Genomic DNA, 18,611 nt, shown 5'->3' with positions numbered 1-18,611 from the left:
TGCTGTCTCTTTTGTTTTTTTGGTTCCTTTCGTTTTTGTCTGCTTTTGGACTTTTAAAGATACGTGGCAGGGCCCCTGAGTGGCCCAACTTCTGCTCAGGTCATGATCTCACAATTTGTAGATTTGAAACCTCGCGTTGGGTGCTCTGCTGTCAGTGGCGAAGAGTCCGCTTAGGATCCTTTGTCTCCCTCTCTCTTTCTGCCCCTCCCCAACTTGCACTCTCTCTCAAAAATAAATAAACACTAAAACAAAAATGTATGTGAACTCTTTAGATAAGCCTTCTTTTGAGCTGTAGTCCTTTCTAAGGTATCTAACATTGCTTTCATGCCTGTCTCAGGAGCCCGACTTTTTTTTTTTTTAATGTTTATTCTTGAGAGAGACAGAGACTGAGTGCGAGCAGGGGGAGGGGCAGAGAGAGGGAGACACAGAATCCAAAGTAGGCTCCAGGCTCCGAGCTGTCAGCACAGAGCCTGATGTGGGGCTCGAACCCACGAACCGAACCATAAGATCACGACCTGAGCTGAAGTCGGACGCTCAACTGACTGAGCCACCCAGGTGCCCCAGGAGCCTGACTTTTTGAATGTGCTGTCCTCATATCACCCTACTTTTTTGCTCTCTGTTTACTATTAAGATGTCTAGGATCAGTGGCTGTGGGTGCTTGCTAGTTTACCATCGCTGACTTGTTTTTATATTTTTATATTACTACCAAGTTTTATAATATGTATTCTAATCTTAATTTTGTATAAATTAGTCATGAGTGTATTTAGGTAAACCAAACAAGGTTGTTAATTTATGAATGTAAGGAGTGTGTAGTAGTTTGCTAGGATTGCCTTAACACCAGAGACTGGGTAGCTTAAACAATAGAAATTATTTTACAGCTGAGAAGCTAGAAGTCCAAGATCAGGGCATCAGCAGGTTGGTTTCTTCTGAGGCCTCTTTCCTTGACTCGGATGGCTGCCTTCTTGTTATGTTCTTCCATAGTTCCCCTCGGTCCTTTATATTGTCTGTGTTGTAATCTCCTCTTCTTGTAAGGACACCAGTCATAATTGGATTAGGGCCTATCCTAATAGGACCCCATATTTTATTTTATTTTATTTTATTTTATTTTATTTTATTTTAATTTCATTTAATTTCGTTTTTTTAAATATTTATTTTGAGAAGTGGGGAGGGCCAGAGAGAGAAGGAGGATATCTAGCAGGCTCCATGCTCAATGCAGAGCCTGACACAGGGCTTGATCTTACAACTGTGAGATCATGATCTGAGCCAAAATCAAGAGTCAGTCACTCAACCCAGGCACCACCCCCCCCCCCCAATGTCTCCATTTTAACTTAATTACCCCTTAAAAGGCATATTTCCAAATATAGTTATATTCTGCAGTTCTGGGGGTTAGGACTTCAACATATGAATTTGATGGGGGACACATAATTCAGCCCATAACAAGATGAATGAAATCTCTGCTCTCTTTCAAATCCAGATTTTATGATTCAAACATTTACTTCTCTGATTTCAGAATTATGCAATTGTCAACAAAAGCACTCAGGAATTGTTGACATGCAGTCTTTCTGCTTTTAGCATAATGAGATTTCTGATCTATATTTGAAGTGAAGTCCTTACAACTAAAATATATTTGCTTTATACCAGGAATCTCTGTATACATTTCCAAATAGTAGTTTCTAGAGTCTTTCCATAACAAAATGGTCTTTCCTCTGTTCTTATCTAAATACTATTACACTGTTGTAGTTGAGGGTCATCAGTTTGCCTATGGTTATAATTCTAAAGAAATAATAAAATCCTTCTGTTATATTAAGTGTTTGTTTATTTATTTATTAAGGTTTTATTTTTAAGTAGTCTCAACACCCAATGTGGGGCTTGAACCCAGAACCCCGAGAACAAGAGTTGCATGCTCTGCTGACTGAGCAAGCCAGGCACCCCTTAAATCAGTGTTTTTAGGTTTTTTAAGTATAACCCTCAGAAAGAAATCTAGCTTTTACTACATTCATGTATGTGAAACAAAACTCACCCTTAACATATTTGATGTGCTGTGATTTTTCTTTTCTCTTCTTATTCCCCTTTTAAAGATGATTTTAATACCTTAAATTAATTTCACGGTCCACTGTGTGGTTGTACCCTGTGTTTGAAAAACTCTAACCTTTGTACTACCAGGCTTTGTGGTTTTATTGGGAATTTTCTTCCTTCCTACCAAAGTTAATATAAGTCAGTCTCTAGACCTGTTCTTTAACATCTTAGATTAATGAAGTACTTTACTGTTTATTATGGAATGCAAAAATTAGAACATCAGGTTGATTGGTTATACATACATGAACATATATAGCAGATAACTATAATTTTTCTTATTTTCTGATCTTTAGACATTTTATTTTTTTTTTACTTACTGCATTGGTTAGGACCTCTAGTACAGTGCCCTGTAGAAGTTGTGAGAGGAAACACCTCCTGTTGCTGATCTTAGAGAAAAGTTTGTTTACTATTAGATATGATATTAACTAAATGTTTTTCATAGTTATCTTTTATTCATTTGAGGAAGTTTCCTTTTATTCCTGGTTTTCTAAAAATATCGTGTTGAATTTTGTCAAAGACTTTTCTCCATCAATCGAGATGTTCTTCAGATTTTCTTTTAAATTTTAAATTTGCATTAAATATTTTTTAATGGAAAACCAGACTTGTATTGCTGGATTTGGTTTGCTGTTTTTTGTTTTTTGGGTTTTTTTTAGGGATTTTTATGCCTGTGTTCATGAGGTTTTTGGTCTGTAGTAGTCGAGGATCAGGACGGTGCTTGGATCTTAAAGCAAGTCAAGAATTATTCCCTATACTTTTTATTTCCGAAATAACTTCTATTGGCTTAGTATTATTTTATCTTTAAATAAGTAGTAGAATTTATTGTGAGATAGCTTTTATTATAAATCTGATTTCTGTAATTTATATGGGGCTGTTTAGCTTTTCTATTTCATATTTCAGTTTTAATCATATGTGTTTCCCTAACTGGCTCAGTCAGTACAGCATGCGACTCTTGGTCTTTGAGTTTGTGAATTTGAGCCCTATATTGGATGTAGAGATTACTTAAAAAAATAAATAAAATCTTTGGTGGGGAAAAAACATTGCTAGCTTGCTGGCTATGTGCAGACAGCTTGCTGGACTTGGTTTCTGGGCTATAGTTTGCCAGCGAGCCCCTTGCTTAGATCATTGATACAACACTTTTCCCCCCATAATGTAAGTTTTTTTGTTTTTTTAAGTTTATTTGTTCATTCTGAGAGAGAAAGCACACTCAAGTGGGGGGTGGACAGAAAGGGAAAGAGAGAATCCCAAGCAGGCTCTGCACTGCCAGCACAGAGACAAGTGTAGGGCTCAAACTCACAAACTGTGAAATCATGAACTGAGCCAAGATCAAGTCAGATACTTCACCAACTGAGCCACCCAGGTGCCCCGTAAGTTTTTTCTTTTAATTTTATTTATTTATTTTGAGAGAGGGGGAGAGAGTGTTCCAGCCAGGGAGGGTCAGAGAGAGAGGGAGAGAGAGAATCCCAAGCAAGCTTTATGCTCTCAGTGCAGAGCCTGAAAGGGAGCTTGAGCTCATGACCTGAACTGAAATCAAGAGTGGGACACTTAACCAACTGAGCCACCCAGGTGCCCCTCCCCTGATGTAAGTTTTATTTTATTTTTTAAATATTTATTTATTTATTAAATGTTTATTGTATTTATTTTTAATTTTTTTTAATGTTTATTTTTAAGAGACACAGAGAGACAGAGGATGAGTGGGGGAGGGACAGAAAGAGAGGGAGACACAGAATCTGAAACAGGCTCCAGGCTCTGAGCTGTCAACACAACCCTGATGCAGGGCTTGAACTCCCAAACCGAGAGATCATGACCCGAACCAAAGTCTGATGCTTTGAAGCATCAGTCTGATGAACCGAAGACTGAGCCACCCAGGCATTTCAAATGTTTGTTTATTTTTGAGAGTGAGCATGTGGCAAAGAGAGATAGGGGGACAGAAGATCCAAAGCGGTCTCTGTGTTGACAAGCAAAGAGCCCTTTGTGGGGCTCGAACTCACAAACCATGAGTTCATGACCTGAGGTGAAGTCGGACGCTCAACCGACTGAACCACCCAGGCGCCCCAAATGTTTATTTTTGAGAGAGAGAGTGCCAAGTGGGGAGGAGCAGAAAAAGAGGGGGACAGAGGGTCCAAAGCAGGCTCTGCATTGACAGTAGTGAGCCCATTGTGGGGCTGGAACTCACGGATCATGATAAAGACCTGAGCTGAAGTTGAATGCTCAACCTACTGAGTCACCCTGGCAACCCCAGGTACCCCCCTAATGTAAGTTTTAAAGCTGTGAATTTCAAAGTACTGCTTTCCCATGCATTCTGATTATATATATATTGTTAAGTTTTTATTTTAACTTCAGTTAGTTAACATACAGTGTTACAGTGTACAATAGAGTGATTCAGCACTTCTATAAATACATCACCTGGTGTTGCTCATCTGATTTTATCTTTATTACCGTGTGTGTGTGTGCGCGCGCGTGTGTGCGTGTGTTTTGTGACTTCTTTTCTGACCTGTGGATTATTTAGAAATGTGTTATTTAATTTCCAGATATTTGGGCATTTCTTAGATATCTTCTAATTGTTTTCTAATTTAATATTGTGATCTAGGAATATACTCTGTATGATTTCATTTCTTTGGTATTTTATACTTTCTGGCATATAGTCTATCTTGGTGAGTGTCCCATGTGTATTTGAAAAAAAATGCATATTCTAGAATTAATTAGTGTAGGTTAGGTTCGTTGATAATACTTCTTTTTTTTTCTTTTAGTTTATTTTGAGAGAGAGTGCATGAGCCGGGGGAGGGGCAGAGAGAGGGGGAGAGAGACAGTCCCAAGCAGGCTCTATGCTGATAGTGCAGAGCCTGAAGCTGGGCTCGATCTCACAGACCATGAGATCATGACCTGAGCTGAAATCAAAAGTCGGGCACTTAACCGACTGAGCCACCCAGGCACCCTGATAATATTTCAATCTTCTATATCTTAAACTTGTTTTATCAATTGCTAAGACAGGGGTGTTAAAAATCTCCAGTTGTTATTGTGAATTTGTCTACTTTGCCTTTCAGTTCTGTCATTTTTTTGTTTCTTCATATATTTTTAAGTTCTCTTGTTAGGTGTATATACATTTGTGAGGAATATAAATTGTTCTTGTTACCACTGTGAAATGTCTCAATATCTCTAGTAATATTTGCCTTGAGGTTTACTTTGCCTAATACTTATATAGCCACACAACTTTATTAGCATTTGCATGATATAGTTCTTTCCTTTTGTGTATAAATATACCCTATGTATTTATATTTAAGTTGACATATTTAGTTAGATGTAATTATTAATATGAGTTTATTAATCTTATTCTGTATTTACAACATTGTTTTTCAGTTTTTCCTATGCCTTCTTTTGGTAAACTAGTTATCTTTTAGAATATCATTCTATCTCCTATATTAACTTTTAAAAATTAACTTGATTTACAATTATACACAAACACACTCATTTAAAGTATATATTGTCATGAATTTTTAACAGATTTATACACTCATGCCCAAAAACCCTTACAGTCTTTGCAGACAGTTTCACAGTTATCACCCTAGACAACCATCTATCTGCTGTTGTTATAAATCACATAAATCTCTTCTGGAGTTTCATAATGATTGTAGTCATATAGCATCTCTTACATCTTTCACTCCGTGTAAAGTTTTTGGATTCACTTATGTTACTGCGTGTCTTCATACTTTATTCTGCCCTCCATCCAGAATTCTGTTGGTGTGAGTATACTGCATAACATAATTTGTGTCTCCATTTGGATTGTATATATTTTTTGGCTACCATGAATAAAGCTGCTATGAATATTTGTGTTGAGCCCATGTATGGACATATATTTAAGTTAAAAAGATTGGTATTGCTAAGTCATATAATGCATGTTAATTTTTTTTGTGGTTGCTTTATTGAGACCTACATAGTTAGCAATACCGTAAAACTCACCCATTTAAGGTATAAATTCAGTAGCTTTCAATATATGCACAGTGTGCATTTGTGTTGTAGCATATATCATTTCATCATTCCTTATTGCCAAGTAATAATATTCTATAACATGGATATACAACATTTTGATTATCCATTTTATCAGTTGATGGACATTTCCACATTTTGGCTATTATGAAGGTGACTCCTGGTGAACATTCACATACAAGGTTTTTTGTGGAAATCTATTTAAAAAAATTTTTTTTTAATGTTTCTTTTTGAGAGAATGTGCGTGCAGGTGGGGGAGGGACAGAGAGATAGAGACAGACACACACACACACACATACACACACACACACACACACACACACACACACACACACATACACACACAATCTGAGGCAGGCTTCAGGCTCTGAGCTGTCAGCACAGGGCCTGATGTGGGGCTTGAACTCACAGACTGCGGGATCATGACCTGATCTGAAGTCGGATGCTTAATGGACCTAGCCACCCAGGCGTCCCATTGTGGAAATCTGTTTTCACATCTCTTGAGAATATACTGAAGAGTAGAATTGCAGGATGATATGATAATTCTGTGTAGCTTTTTTTTTTTTTTTTTTAATGTTTTATTTATTTTTGAGACAGAAAGAGACAGAGCATGAACGGGGGAGGGTCAGAGAGAGAGGGAGACACAGAATCTGAAGCAGGTTCCAGGCTCTGAGCTGTCAGCACAAAACCTGACGCGGGGCTCGAACTCACGGACTGTGAGATCATGACACATCATGACTTGAGCCGAAGTCGGACGCTTAACCAGCTGAGCCACCCAGGCACCCCTCTGTGTAGCTTTTTAAGGACTTGCAGACTGTTTTCCAAAATGGCTGCACCATATTACAGTCCCACCAACAAAATTAAAGGTTCTAGTTTCTCCACATCCTCAACAACACTTGTTATTGTTCTTTTAGGTATAGCCATCTTAGTGAGTGAAATGGTATCATTGTGGTTCTGATACATTTCCCTAATGACCCGTGACATTGAGCACTTTTCATGAGCTTGGCCATTGTAACTTCTTCAGAGAAACATCTTTTAAATCTTTGTACATTTTTAAATTGGGTTTGTCTTCTTATAATTGAGTTGTAAGAGTTCTTTATATATTTTAGATACAAGTCCCTTGTTCCATAAATGACTTGCAGACATTTTCTCCCATTCTTTTAGACCCCTTTGAAGCACAAAAGTTTTAAATTTGATGAAATCAAGTCTAATTTATTTATTTTTTGTTGTTGTTGCTTATATTTTTGGTGTCATGTCCAAGAAGCTATTGCCAAACTCAAGGTGATAAAGTTTTAGGCCCGAAGTTTCTTATAAGTGTTATAAATTTTTTCTTACAAGCTTCAGAGTTTTTTTCTTATACATTTTATAGTTTTAGTTCTTATATTCAACTCTTTCATCCATTTTGAATTAATTTTTGTAGATGGTGTGAGGTAAGAGTCCATCTGTATTCTTTTTTTTTTTTAATTTTTTTTTCAACGTTTATTTATTTTTGGGACAGAGAGAGACAGAGCATGAACGGGGAAGGGGCAGAGAGAGAGGGAGACACAGAATCGGAAACAGGCTCCAGGCTCTGAGCCATCAGCCCAGAGCCTGACGCGGGGCTCGAACTCACGGACCGCGAGATCGTGACCTGGCTGAAGTCGGAGGCTTAACCGACTGCGCCACCCAGGCGCCCCTATATTCTTTTGCATATTAATATCTGTTAGTCCTAGCACCATTTGTTGAAAGACTCTTTAACTTTTAAGAAGCTGTTCAGTTGTTTTCCAGAGTATTTGTACCATTCTACCCAGCATTGTTTGACTGTTCCAGTTGCCTACATCCTTAGCAATATTTGATATTGCCAGTCTCTTTAATTTTAGCCTTTCTACAGGGGTGGGTGGTTATCTCATTGTGTTTTTATTTTGTATTTCCCTGATGATTAATGAAGTTGAATGTGCTTATTGGCCATATGTGGATTTTCTTTTGTGAACTGCCAGTTCAGATTTTTTTCCCCATTGGGAGGGGGTGACTTCTTAACTTTTTTCTTGTGATTTCCGTTAGTAGTTTCTTTTGAGCAAGTGTTCTTAAACTTTTTGATTTCAGGCTCCTTTACGTTCTTAGAAATTATTGGAAACTCTAAAGAACGTTTGTTTATGTGAGCTATTTATCAGTATATCTCATTAGATATTAAAACTGAGGAATTTTGAAAATATTCATTTCTAATTGCAGTTATAAATCCACTACATGTTAATACAATAATATGTTTTTAGGTATTTCCTAAAAACAAAAAGGAAATTAATGGGAGCATAACATTATTTACAGTTTTGCAAATCTCTTTAATGTTGACTTCATACAAGGTAGTTTGTTATCATTGAAGCACTTAAAACCATATTTGCATGTATTTGTTAAACAGAAGAGTACTTTACTATCTTTTTAAGATAATTTTGATAGTCTGTTGATACTATACCAAAACTTGTCAAATGATTTCATCTTGTTCCAAGATGAAATTTGAAAGGACTGCAATTAATTTTTCGTTAGTCAGTCTTGCACTTGGAATGTGTATGTATGGTTTTGTAACACTATACACTGATTGTTTAGAAGATACTGGTTCACTGAATTATGTAAATCTTGATATACTGATATATTTCATTATTCAGTACTTAAAAATTACATCTCTGAACATCCCCATTGATCGCAACAGGATAGTTTTTAAGTACTGGAAAACTGTCAAGCTTATGGTGCTGGGTCTAAGTTTTCTAAAATTCGAATTTTTGCTTGAAAGCTCAAATTTTATTGTTGGCAACAAAAAGTGTCAGTTTTTCTTGAAGTGGCAGACTTACTTTGTTTCAGAAAATACCGGGGCACCTGGGTGGCTCAGTTGGTTAAGTGTCCAACTTTCGCTCAGGTCATGATCTCACAGTTTGTGAGTTTGAGCCCTATGTCTGGCTCTGTGCTGACAGCTCAGAGCCTGGAGCCTGTTTCAGATTCTGTGTCTGTCTTCCTCTCTCTCTGCCCCTCTCCCACTTGCACGTGCTCTCTGTATCTCTCTGTCTCAAAAATAAACAAACATTTAAAAATTTTTAAAAAGTCTACTTCTAGTAAAAATACTTTTCCATCAGAAAAGTGGTGTAATTCAGCTTATAATCACTCAGATACTTTTTATCAAGAGAATTGTGGAAGCACAAGTTTGCAGCTGTAGTATTTTATTGTACTTACCATCCTACAGGATGTTAACACATATTTAAGGGTTGAGATTAAATTAATCTTACAGCTTCAGCAGGGACATTCTTAAGTCGAACTGGCTTTATCCCCTCTGCCAGTGCATGGCAGTAAATAATACGGTAACTATTGGGTGTCATTGCCTTAATTTGTGCTAAGGTGACAGTAGTTATATCTACCATTGCTTTTGCACAGTCAGCACAAATGTTCAACATGTTATTTCAGGATAAACTGAGACACAAAAAAATGACTCCCCATTTGTGTTTATTACCACACATTCACAGTAAAGAAGATCTTTGATAATTAGTTGATGCTAATATTAGATAAATATAGTCAAAACAGAAAGTCTGGCCATATCTGTAAGGCAAAAGTACAATTCTACAGACTAGATATTAACTAATTTCCTGTATTTGCAGGTAAGTCTTTAATTCAGAGTTACTTTATCTCTGGGAAGTGAAAGAGCCTGTTTCTTTCATTGACTTTTTTATTCACCAGGCTTCCAGCAATGTCTACTGTGCAAGAGTTTATAAGTCTCTCAGATAGTGAGTAATATGTGCACATTTTCAACCAGTGCAGTATAACTTACTCTTTAAGGTATTTCAGTGGTAGTTCAGTTTCTTGTTTGTCTTGTGGGGTTTTTTTGTTGTTATTTGTTTTTTTTTTTTTTTTTTTTGAGAGAGAGAAAGCAAGAGCACAAGTGGGAGAGGGGCAGAGAGAGAGAGAGAGGGAGACACAGAATCCAAAGTGGTCTCCAGACTCTGAGCTGTCAGCCCAGAGCCTGACACAGAGCTTGAACTCATGAACTGTTAGATCATGGCCTGAGCTGAAGTTGAACACTTAACCAACTGAGCCACCCAGTCACCCCTCGGTGATTCAGTTTTTTTAGTTTGAAAAGTTATAACGATTTTTGGCTTTTAAAAACTCGATGTGTACATTTAAAATATTAAATTCCTTTTTTAAATGTTGAATGAGTGTTCTCAAATGATAGTGGAACTGAATTGGCACCATAACTTTATTTGAGTATGTTCTATTATATAAGGCATGATGAAACAATAATATTTATACAGCTAAAGGAAAATAGCTTTATCACATTCTTATTTGTAATTTGCAGTTTGATCCAGATTCTTTAGAGTAGTTTTCCCCTTTTGTGAGTCAAGAGAATTCTATGTCAGTTTCTTCTTCGCGTCAGTATAATAATGGAGTGAAACCACAAATTGTCTAATCTCCCTTTTTTAAAATTCATTGTTAATTATAAAGTTATGAATTTTATTGTAAATTTTTAGTAAATTTCAAAATAAGTGTTTTAGACAAAAAAAAAAAAAAATTTTTTTTGAGAGAGAATGCAAGTGGGGGAGGATAGAGAGGGAGAAAATCCGAAGCAGGCTCCACACAGTCAGTATGAAGCCCGATGTGGGGCTTGAATTTATAAGCCGTGAGATCATGCATGACCTGAGCCAAAGTCAGACACTTAACTGACAGAGTCACCCATGCACCCCTAGACAAAATTTTAAAAACCTAATTTGGTATTACTGCAAAGCAAAATATTCAGAGTACTCTTACTATGTTTCCATATATATATACATATATCTACATATACATATATATGTAGATATATGTATATATACACACATATATATATACACACTATTAAAAGCTTTAAGACTTCAATATAATAATTTACTGGATCATAATGAGGCTACAGAGATTATAGCAAATATGACCTTTGAAGATAGCTAGTAAAAGTACAGTAGTAGTGAACACAAAGTCTTTTATATTTCCTCATATATTTGCCTTGTTCATTCCTTACTATAGGTTTAGGATCCCATCTGGTATTATTTTATGCCTAAAGAATTTCATTTAGTACTTCTTGTGTAGATCAGCTGCGAAGAATTCTGTTTTCTGTCTCAGAATGACTTTAAAGTGAGCAATTAAAAAACTTTATCTCTTATCAGTTTTCTTATAGTTTTATATCTGTACATTCTGAGCCTATAGTCATTCCATACTATCTTTTAATCCTCATTTATCTTAGTTACAAAGGTTCTACATACATTCACTATGTTTCATGCTTATCCTCGGTTCTTATGTCATTGTCTGTAGTCATTTTTGTTGTCTGAAGCTCATTTTCTGGTAGATGGCACAGAGAGTACTCATGGGAACAATATTCTTGCACATTGATAACAGTACTCTTTAAGCTTGAAAATCAGTTTTGCTGCATATAAAATACTCGGGTAGTCTTTTCTGTTTGTGATTATTTTAAATGTTATTCCATTTTATTCTGACATAAAAGCATTGCTGTTGGAAGTTTGGTGATAATCTAATTTTTTACCTTTATAAATGAAGTAATTTTCCTTTGATCTCCAAAGGATTTTTTTTTTTTTCCTTCAAATTCTATGAAGTTTAGGATATATTTTGTTTGCTTTTCTGGGTTGATAGTTTTAGTTAAACATATCTTTCAACATGTAATTTAAAATCTTTTCTTTGTGGAAAACTTTCTGTTATTTGTTCTGTTGCTATACTTTTGATTTGGTTTCCTTCTTCAGGGACTACTGTTTTCTGTCTATTGGATCTTCTTTGTCTATCTTCAGTATTTGTAATATTTTGATGTCTTTAAAAATTTTCCCCCAATTTTATCTTCTGTTTCTTTTAAAAAACATAATTTAGGGGTGCCTGGTTAGCCCACTTGATTAAGCATCTGACTCTTGATCTCAGCTCAGGTCTTGATCTCAGGGTCTGATCTTAGCTCAGGTCTTGATCTCAGGGTCGTGAGTTTGAGCCCCATGTTGGGCTCCATGCTGGGTGTGGAGCCTACTAAATAAAAAATAAATAAATAATTAAAGACCTAATCTGTTGTTTACTCACTTTTATGTCTGTTCTAGTTCAGTCTTTATTTCTGATATTACAATAAAGCATCCTTCTGTATCTTAGAGCATAAACTCCTGATGTTCAAGGCCCATCTCTTTTTTTATCCCGAAATTCAGAACTGCTATAACATAGGCACAGCATGACTAAAATAATGAGGATGATGCCAGGTTTTTAATTTTCACTTTTATGAAAAAGTTGATCGTTTTTGCACTGTGTGATTTTTTTTCTTTTATTTCTAATTATTTTGTCTCTGATTTGAAATTTTCTAACTCTTGATGTGTGTCTCGTATCGTTTACTTAGTAAGTCTTTTGCTTTGAAATAAGTTATAATTTTTATCTATAATGCTTCTTTTACTGATGTCATTCTTTATATATATATGCACACACACACAAATATATGTGTTTTTTTTTTTAAATTAAATATTTATTTATTTATTTATTTATTTATTTATTTATTTATTTATTTATTTTTGAAAGAGGGAACATGAGCAGGGGAGGGTCAGAGAGAAAGGAAGAGAGAATCCCAAGCGCGATCTTCTCTGTCTGCATGGAGCCTCACGTGGGACTTGGTCCCGCAAACTGTGAGATTATGACCTGAGCCGAAATCAAGACTCAGACACTTAACTGACTGGGCCACCCATGCACCCCTACAGGGTATCTTTTCTAACTAGTTTTGTGTAGTGTTAAAAAATATAGTGGTTACTTTTTGAGTTTTCCTGTCTCTTTATTCTTACCTCATGTTTATCTGAAACTTCGCTTTTCTTCTTTTCTTTTGTTTCTTTGCTACTCAATTTTGATTCCATTCCCAGCAGTTTCCCCTTAGTGTGGAGCCCTGTTCTAGAAGAGAGCCTTAGTTGGTCAGTTTTAGGAGTTCATAGGAGCTGTTGTTACATTCTCACCATGGACCCCTTTGCTATTAGATTGGGCACAACTTTTTCCCCTGTCTTAACATTGACCTGCCATGCTTTACATTGAATACCTACCTTTTAGCTGTTTTGGGCTTCTCTTGTTCTCAGGTGTGTCACATACCTTGTTGATCCCTTTATTCTACACTAGTGCATGTGGGCATTCAGGTATGGTGGCTGTTGGTTTGTCTTCTTCTGCTTAGAATTTAAGGGGACAAGATAGCTTGTCCCCTTGTTTTTGCTGTTATTTTGACCTTGAGTTTTTGTTGCCTCTTTAGTTCTATGTGTTTCCCTTGGGATTCAGAGATTTAAGAATACTACCTTCCTGGTGGATGGCTCAGTCAGTTAAGCATCTGACTCTTGGTGTTGGCTCAGGTCATGATCTCATGGTTTCATGGGTTTGAGCCTGGCGTTGGGCTCCGCTCTGGCACTACGGAGCCCGTTTGGGATTCTCTGTCTCCCTCTCTCTTTGCCCCTCTCTCACTCACACTGTGTCTGTCTCTCTCAAAATAAATGAACTTAAAAAAAAATGGCTTCCTCTTCCTCCTTAGAGATGTAAGCTAAAATATTTTACTTTCTGTATGTATTTACATACTTTATGTATGCAAAAATACTATATGTATTTTTAATTGACCACAGTATAGTCTCTTCTGCTACAATAAACATGTAGTTCCACAGTATCAGCTAGCTTAGACTATTGGTAAATAGGGGAATAGTGTCACTATAACATGGGTGATGTATTGCTTTATACATGATTTTTTCCTGAACTGGACAAGGGGATCCTGAGTAATGGGAGTTGAATTTTATATTTCATCAGGAAAGTAAAAAACTTTCAATTCAGCTGCTACAGAAACAAAAGCCCCACACACAGACACACACACACACACACACACACACACACACACACACAGTTTTTAATTAGAAGTGATAATTAGCAATGGGGGGTTGCCTCCTAGAGAGGTACACTGTGATCTAGCAGAGACATTTCTCACGTGGCAGTTTGCAATTCCTTTTGTGTCCATCTTTGCCCTACTGGCTTAAAGCTCCTATCAGCTCCCATAAGCCCTTGTTTCTCCTGTTTTTATTACCTTTTATTAAGCCCTGAGGTAGCATTTCAGCTGCTGTTAGCTGCCTCACTGGGGTGTCCAAGTTATCTCTGGAGGTGTCCCAATCATTGTTTTTGTTGGTGCTATGGTTACAGAGTTAACGGGGCATTGACTGATTTTTTTACTTAAGCCTTGTTATTTTTAGTGTTGCAGAATGCAGGGTTTTCAGAATGTAAGTATTTATGTTATAGCAGATGTACTAAGAGACTTCTTTAAGAAGATGCTGGAGCTTAGTCTTGTTGGCTTTGTGGTGTTATTTCTGTTCTTGAAGGACTTTATGAAGAGAGTTCTGTTTTCTGGCAATGGAGCTCCCATATTTGGGATATGAGGCTTCCCTGTTCATCTTTTAAACATGCAGGGGAATGATAAATAGTAAACATATGAAGAATTTTGTTGTGGATCACTGAAGTGTTATTTTGTGCTATAATAGACATACTGTTGTAATGGAGCTACCTAAAATTAGCAAAACTGAGTAAAAGTAAAATTCTATGTGGTATGATATGGACTGATATATTTTGACAGCATCTTTGTTCTGTTTTCATCCAAATAGGAAATTGTAATTGTGTTTATTTACAATACCAAGGTTTATTTCAGAAATAAAATAATATTCAACCTTTAAAAAATGCTTAGTAGCATATTATTTACTGTGGTATAAAAGCATTAAGTACAAATATTCAGTATGAGTAGAGAATTCTTACTCCTGTTGAATAAGAATGTTGATTATACATATAAATTATATTTAATATAGGTTTAAGAATCTCTAATCTCATCCTTACCAAAAGGTTTCAGGTAGTCTCATTAAAACAGCAAGGAATTGGGGCACCTGGCTAGCTTAGTCGGTAGAGCATGTGATTCTTGATCTTGGGGTTTTGAGCCCCACATTGGGTGTAGAGATTAAGATTACTAAAAAATAAGGGGCGCCTGGGTGGCTCAGTCGGTTGAGCGTCCGACTCCGGCTCAGGTCATGATCTCACAGTTCATGAGTTCAAGCCCTGCATCGGGCTCTGTGCTGACAGCTCGGAGCCTGGATCCTGCTTCTGATTCTGTGTCTCCCTCTCTCTCTGCTCCTCCTCTGCTCACACGCTGTCTCTCTCTCAAAAATAAGTAAAGATTAAAGAAAAAAAAGATTACTAAAAAATAAAAAATACAGCAAGGGATTATAGGTCAGTATTACAGTAATGTACGAAAATCGCTCATGTGGTCGATGACTCTAGAAAAATTTTACGAATGAGAAAGATAGATGTACAAGTGAAGACAAACCAGGTATTACTTGGAGTATACTCTTTTAGTCAATAATATCGCAAAAACAATGTACACTGGTGGTGTAGATTTGCCCCATATGAGGAAATGAATAGAGAGCTTCATTAAGGAGTAAACTCCTTAGTGTTAATTTGGGCATTTAAAGAATTGAGGTTGGCATTGGGTGTGGCATTGGCAAGCCTTGTTATTTTGGTAATATGTGATATGCCAACAAATTCCAGTGAGGTTCTGTTTCTTACCCTGAGTGCTTGCGGAAACAACCACTGTTCTTTTGGACAAATCTAAGAGTAGGGGAGTATTGCTGAAAATTCAGAGCACATCTTACAATTTGAGTGTTTCAATAGCACAGACAGTGTAATGGACATTGGGGAAAGGATCTGAATTGAGAATGCTGTAATTATATTTGTGTATTTTAAGTGCATTAATAATAAGCACCCCACAACATTGTCAAATTTTTACTTTGTTTTTTTACCACTTTTGGATATTATATAATTCTATTTTGTTTCTCCTGCATGTGAAAACAGGAAAATATATTACACATATTGTACCTTTTTTAAAGATTGAGGGGCGCCTGGGTGGCGCAGTCGGTTAAGCGGCCGACTTCGGCTCAGGTCATGATCTCTTGGTCCGTGAGTTCAAGCCCCGCGTCGGGCTCTGTGCTGACAGCTCAGAGCCTGGAGCCTGTTTCAGATTCTGTGTCTCCCTCTCTCTGACCCTCCCCTGTTCATGCTCTGTCTCTCACTGTCTCAAAAATAAATAAAATGTTAAAATGAAAAAAAAATTGAGGTATAATTGATATACAACATTAGTTTCAGTGTACAACATAATTTGATATTTATATATGTATATATACATACACACACCATGTATTCTTTATCCATTCATCAATAGATGGACTCTTAAGTTGTTTCTGTTGGCTATTGTAAATTAAGCTGCAGTGAACAGGGGGGTACATACCATATTTTATAAGTGTAACCTGTAAGGCAGAATGCCTATGCTCAATGCATGTTTTTTTCCTCATATCTTAAGGAAGAGAGAGAAAATCCTTCAAAACGGAGTAGGATTGAACGTGATATAGATAATAATTTGATCACATCAACACCAAGAGCAGGAGAAAAGCCTAACAAACAGATATCTCGAGTAAGACGGAAAAGTCAAGTAAATGGAGGTTTGTTAATATTTAGATATTCTTCTATTAGGTCTAAGCAGAAATTTCACCTGACGTGTTTCTTTTCTGTTTTTAAAAATTGAATGTGTGTAATTTTTGCCTTATTTTGTAATCTCCTTTGTATTAAGTATTAGCATGAAATGAAATAAAAATTACCTCATATAAATATACTATGATGAATTAAAATGACAAATAAAGGCAGAACAACTGGCTTTATACTATTTATCATGAAAATGCATACAGAACAACATTTTTGACCTCTAATAAATTCGTTTCTTAAAGCAGTAATAATTGTGACTTAATTTACTGAAATAAGTACAAAGAATTTGTTTCTGGATCATGGAACTTCAGCTCAGAGGGGTCTTGGATCACTCAGGGGCAGTGATTCTTAATGAGGGGTTGTTTTGTCCCTAGGGGATGTTTGTTAATGTCTAGAGACCTTTTTGGTTGTCACAACCTATGGTGGGATTGCTACTTGCATCTAGCAGGTGGAGGAGGTTAGGGATGCTGCTAAACATCCTACAATGCGCAGGGCATCCTCCCATAATGAAGAATTGTCCAGCCCCAAGTCAGTAGTGCTGCTGTTGATAAATCTTGTTCTAGGTCAGTCTGTTATAGTATTGCTGAGAAGCTCCCCAAGTCCAAAAGAAGGAGAAAAACAAGAAGGACAAGCAGAGGAAGGTATAAAGAACACCACTTTAGAGCATGGGGTGCTGCGTTTTAAACACAACACCAAGAATACTTTCCCTCTTTCCTCTCAATTCAATATTGTATCTCTAAATTTTGAACTATTAGGGAAAAAGAAAAGAGCTATAGCAGCAAAGAAAGAAAGAAATATGGGTAGATACCAAGTAAAGTTGTGAAAGGTCAAGGATGATTAATCAAAACACATTTGTGTGAATTTATTTTTATTGTTTATTTTCCAAAACCCGTGAAAAATTTTTATTAAGAATCTAAAAAAACAAAAGACAAAAAACCTGTTTTTCTTAACCACTCTGAAATGGTGCCTCGGTATGTACATAAGTAATTTTTGCTATATACTATACATAGTCTTCTGCTTCAGTATATATATGTTGCCGCTATTTATTTAGCTGTTATTCATTAGTAAGAGACTGGAGGGTCGGTTTTATGAAGTAGGCAACATCCCAAAATGTAAATAAAGACACAGTCTTGCATTTGTGTTTTTGATGTTGTAACTTGCTTTACTTACAAAGAGTTTATTTCATTTTGTTGTAACTTGCTTTACTTACAAAGAGTTTATTTCATTTTCTGTTACACTGTGGAAGCCTATAGTCTACATACTAGAAACTTCAGTCTATATATGTACTTCTAGATGTAAATGTGTTTTGTAGCAGTTATAAAACATTATAAATAAATAAATTTGTTATAAAGATCATTTGATTTACCTCAGGATTTTTTTTAAGTAAAGCTTTCTTAACATTAATGTTCATCAGTTTTTATGAAGTATTTTAAGGGAAAAAATATTTTCATAATGAATTGTTTAAAACACATTTCTCAAAGTCATGTTTTCTAGATTGCAACTTTTTTTTTTTTTTTTTTTTTGCCTTAGAAGCTGGTAGTTATGAAGTGACAAATCAACATGTAAAACAAAATGGAAAATTAGAAGATAATCCTTCCTCTGGCAGTCCTCCAAGGACTACATTGTTGGGGACCATATTTTCTCCTGTCTTCAACTTTTTTTCACCAGCAAATAAAAATGGTAAGTATAAACTATTACCCATAAACCATAATCTGGGTTTAAAAATTAGTTTTCCTGGTTTTTCAAGAGATCTGTTTGATTTTACTGGAGTATTTTGTGAGCATCTTAGTTTGTTTTCAGCCTCATTAAAAATACACAGCTCCTAAAAGACTGTTTTTTTTTTAACGGACTGAAATACATTTAGGTTATGTTTAACTCTGTTGAAGTGCATGAACTCCACTTTCACTCTCCGAAAAGCTAGATGATAAACTCTGAGCTGGAAGGAAAATGATTTTTATGATACTTACTATATATAGGAGAGAATCCAGAAACATTTTCAATATTCTAGATCAGTA

At 36.0% G+C, this 18,611-nt stretch overlaps 1 protein-coding gene across 3 annotated transcripts in view; it reads left to right on the top strand.

Annotated features, from left to right (window-relative positions):
* Positions 1-18,611, top strand: part of CTDSPL2 (CTD small phosphatase like 2) — an 83,348-nt gene that overhangs the window by 31,452 nt on the left and 33,285 nt on the right. For 2 of the 3 annotated variants that reach the window (XM_045449894.1, XM_045449895.1), the window contains exons 3-4: positions 16,418-16,556; positions 18,127-18,276. In XM_045449894.1, the coding sequence (XP_045305850.1) occupies positions 16,418-16,556; positions 18,127-18,276 (289 nt within the window). The remainder of the gene's footprint in view (positions 1-16,417; positions 16,557-18,126; positions 18,277-18,611) is intronic. The other variant, XM_045449896.1, reaches the window with a different exon arrangement.

Source organism: Leopardus geoffroyi, chromosome B3 (genome assembly GCF_018350155.1).
Source record: "Leopardus geoffroyi isolate Oge1 chromosome B3, O.geoffroyi_Oge1_pat1.0, whole genome shotgun sequence".
Classification (NCBI taxonomy): Eukaryota; Metazoa; Chordata; class Mammalia; order Carnivora; family Felidae; genus Leopardus; species Leopardus geoffroyi.
This window is presented reverse-complemented; position numbering and strand designations above follow the sequence as displayed.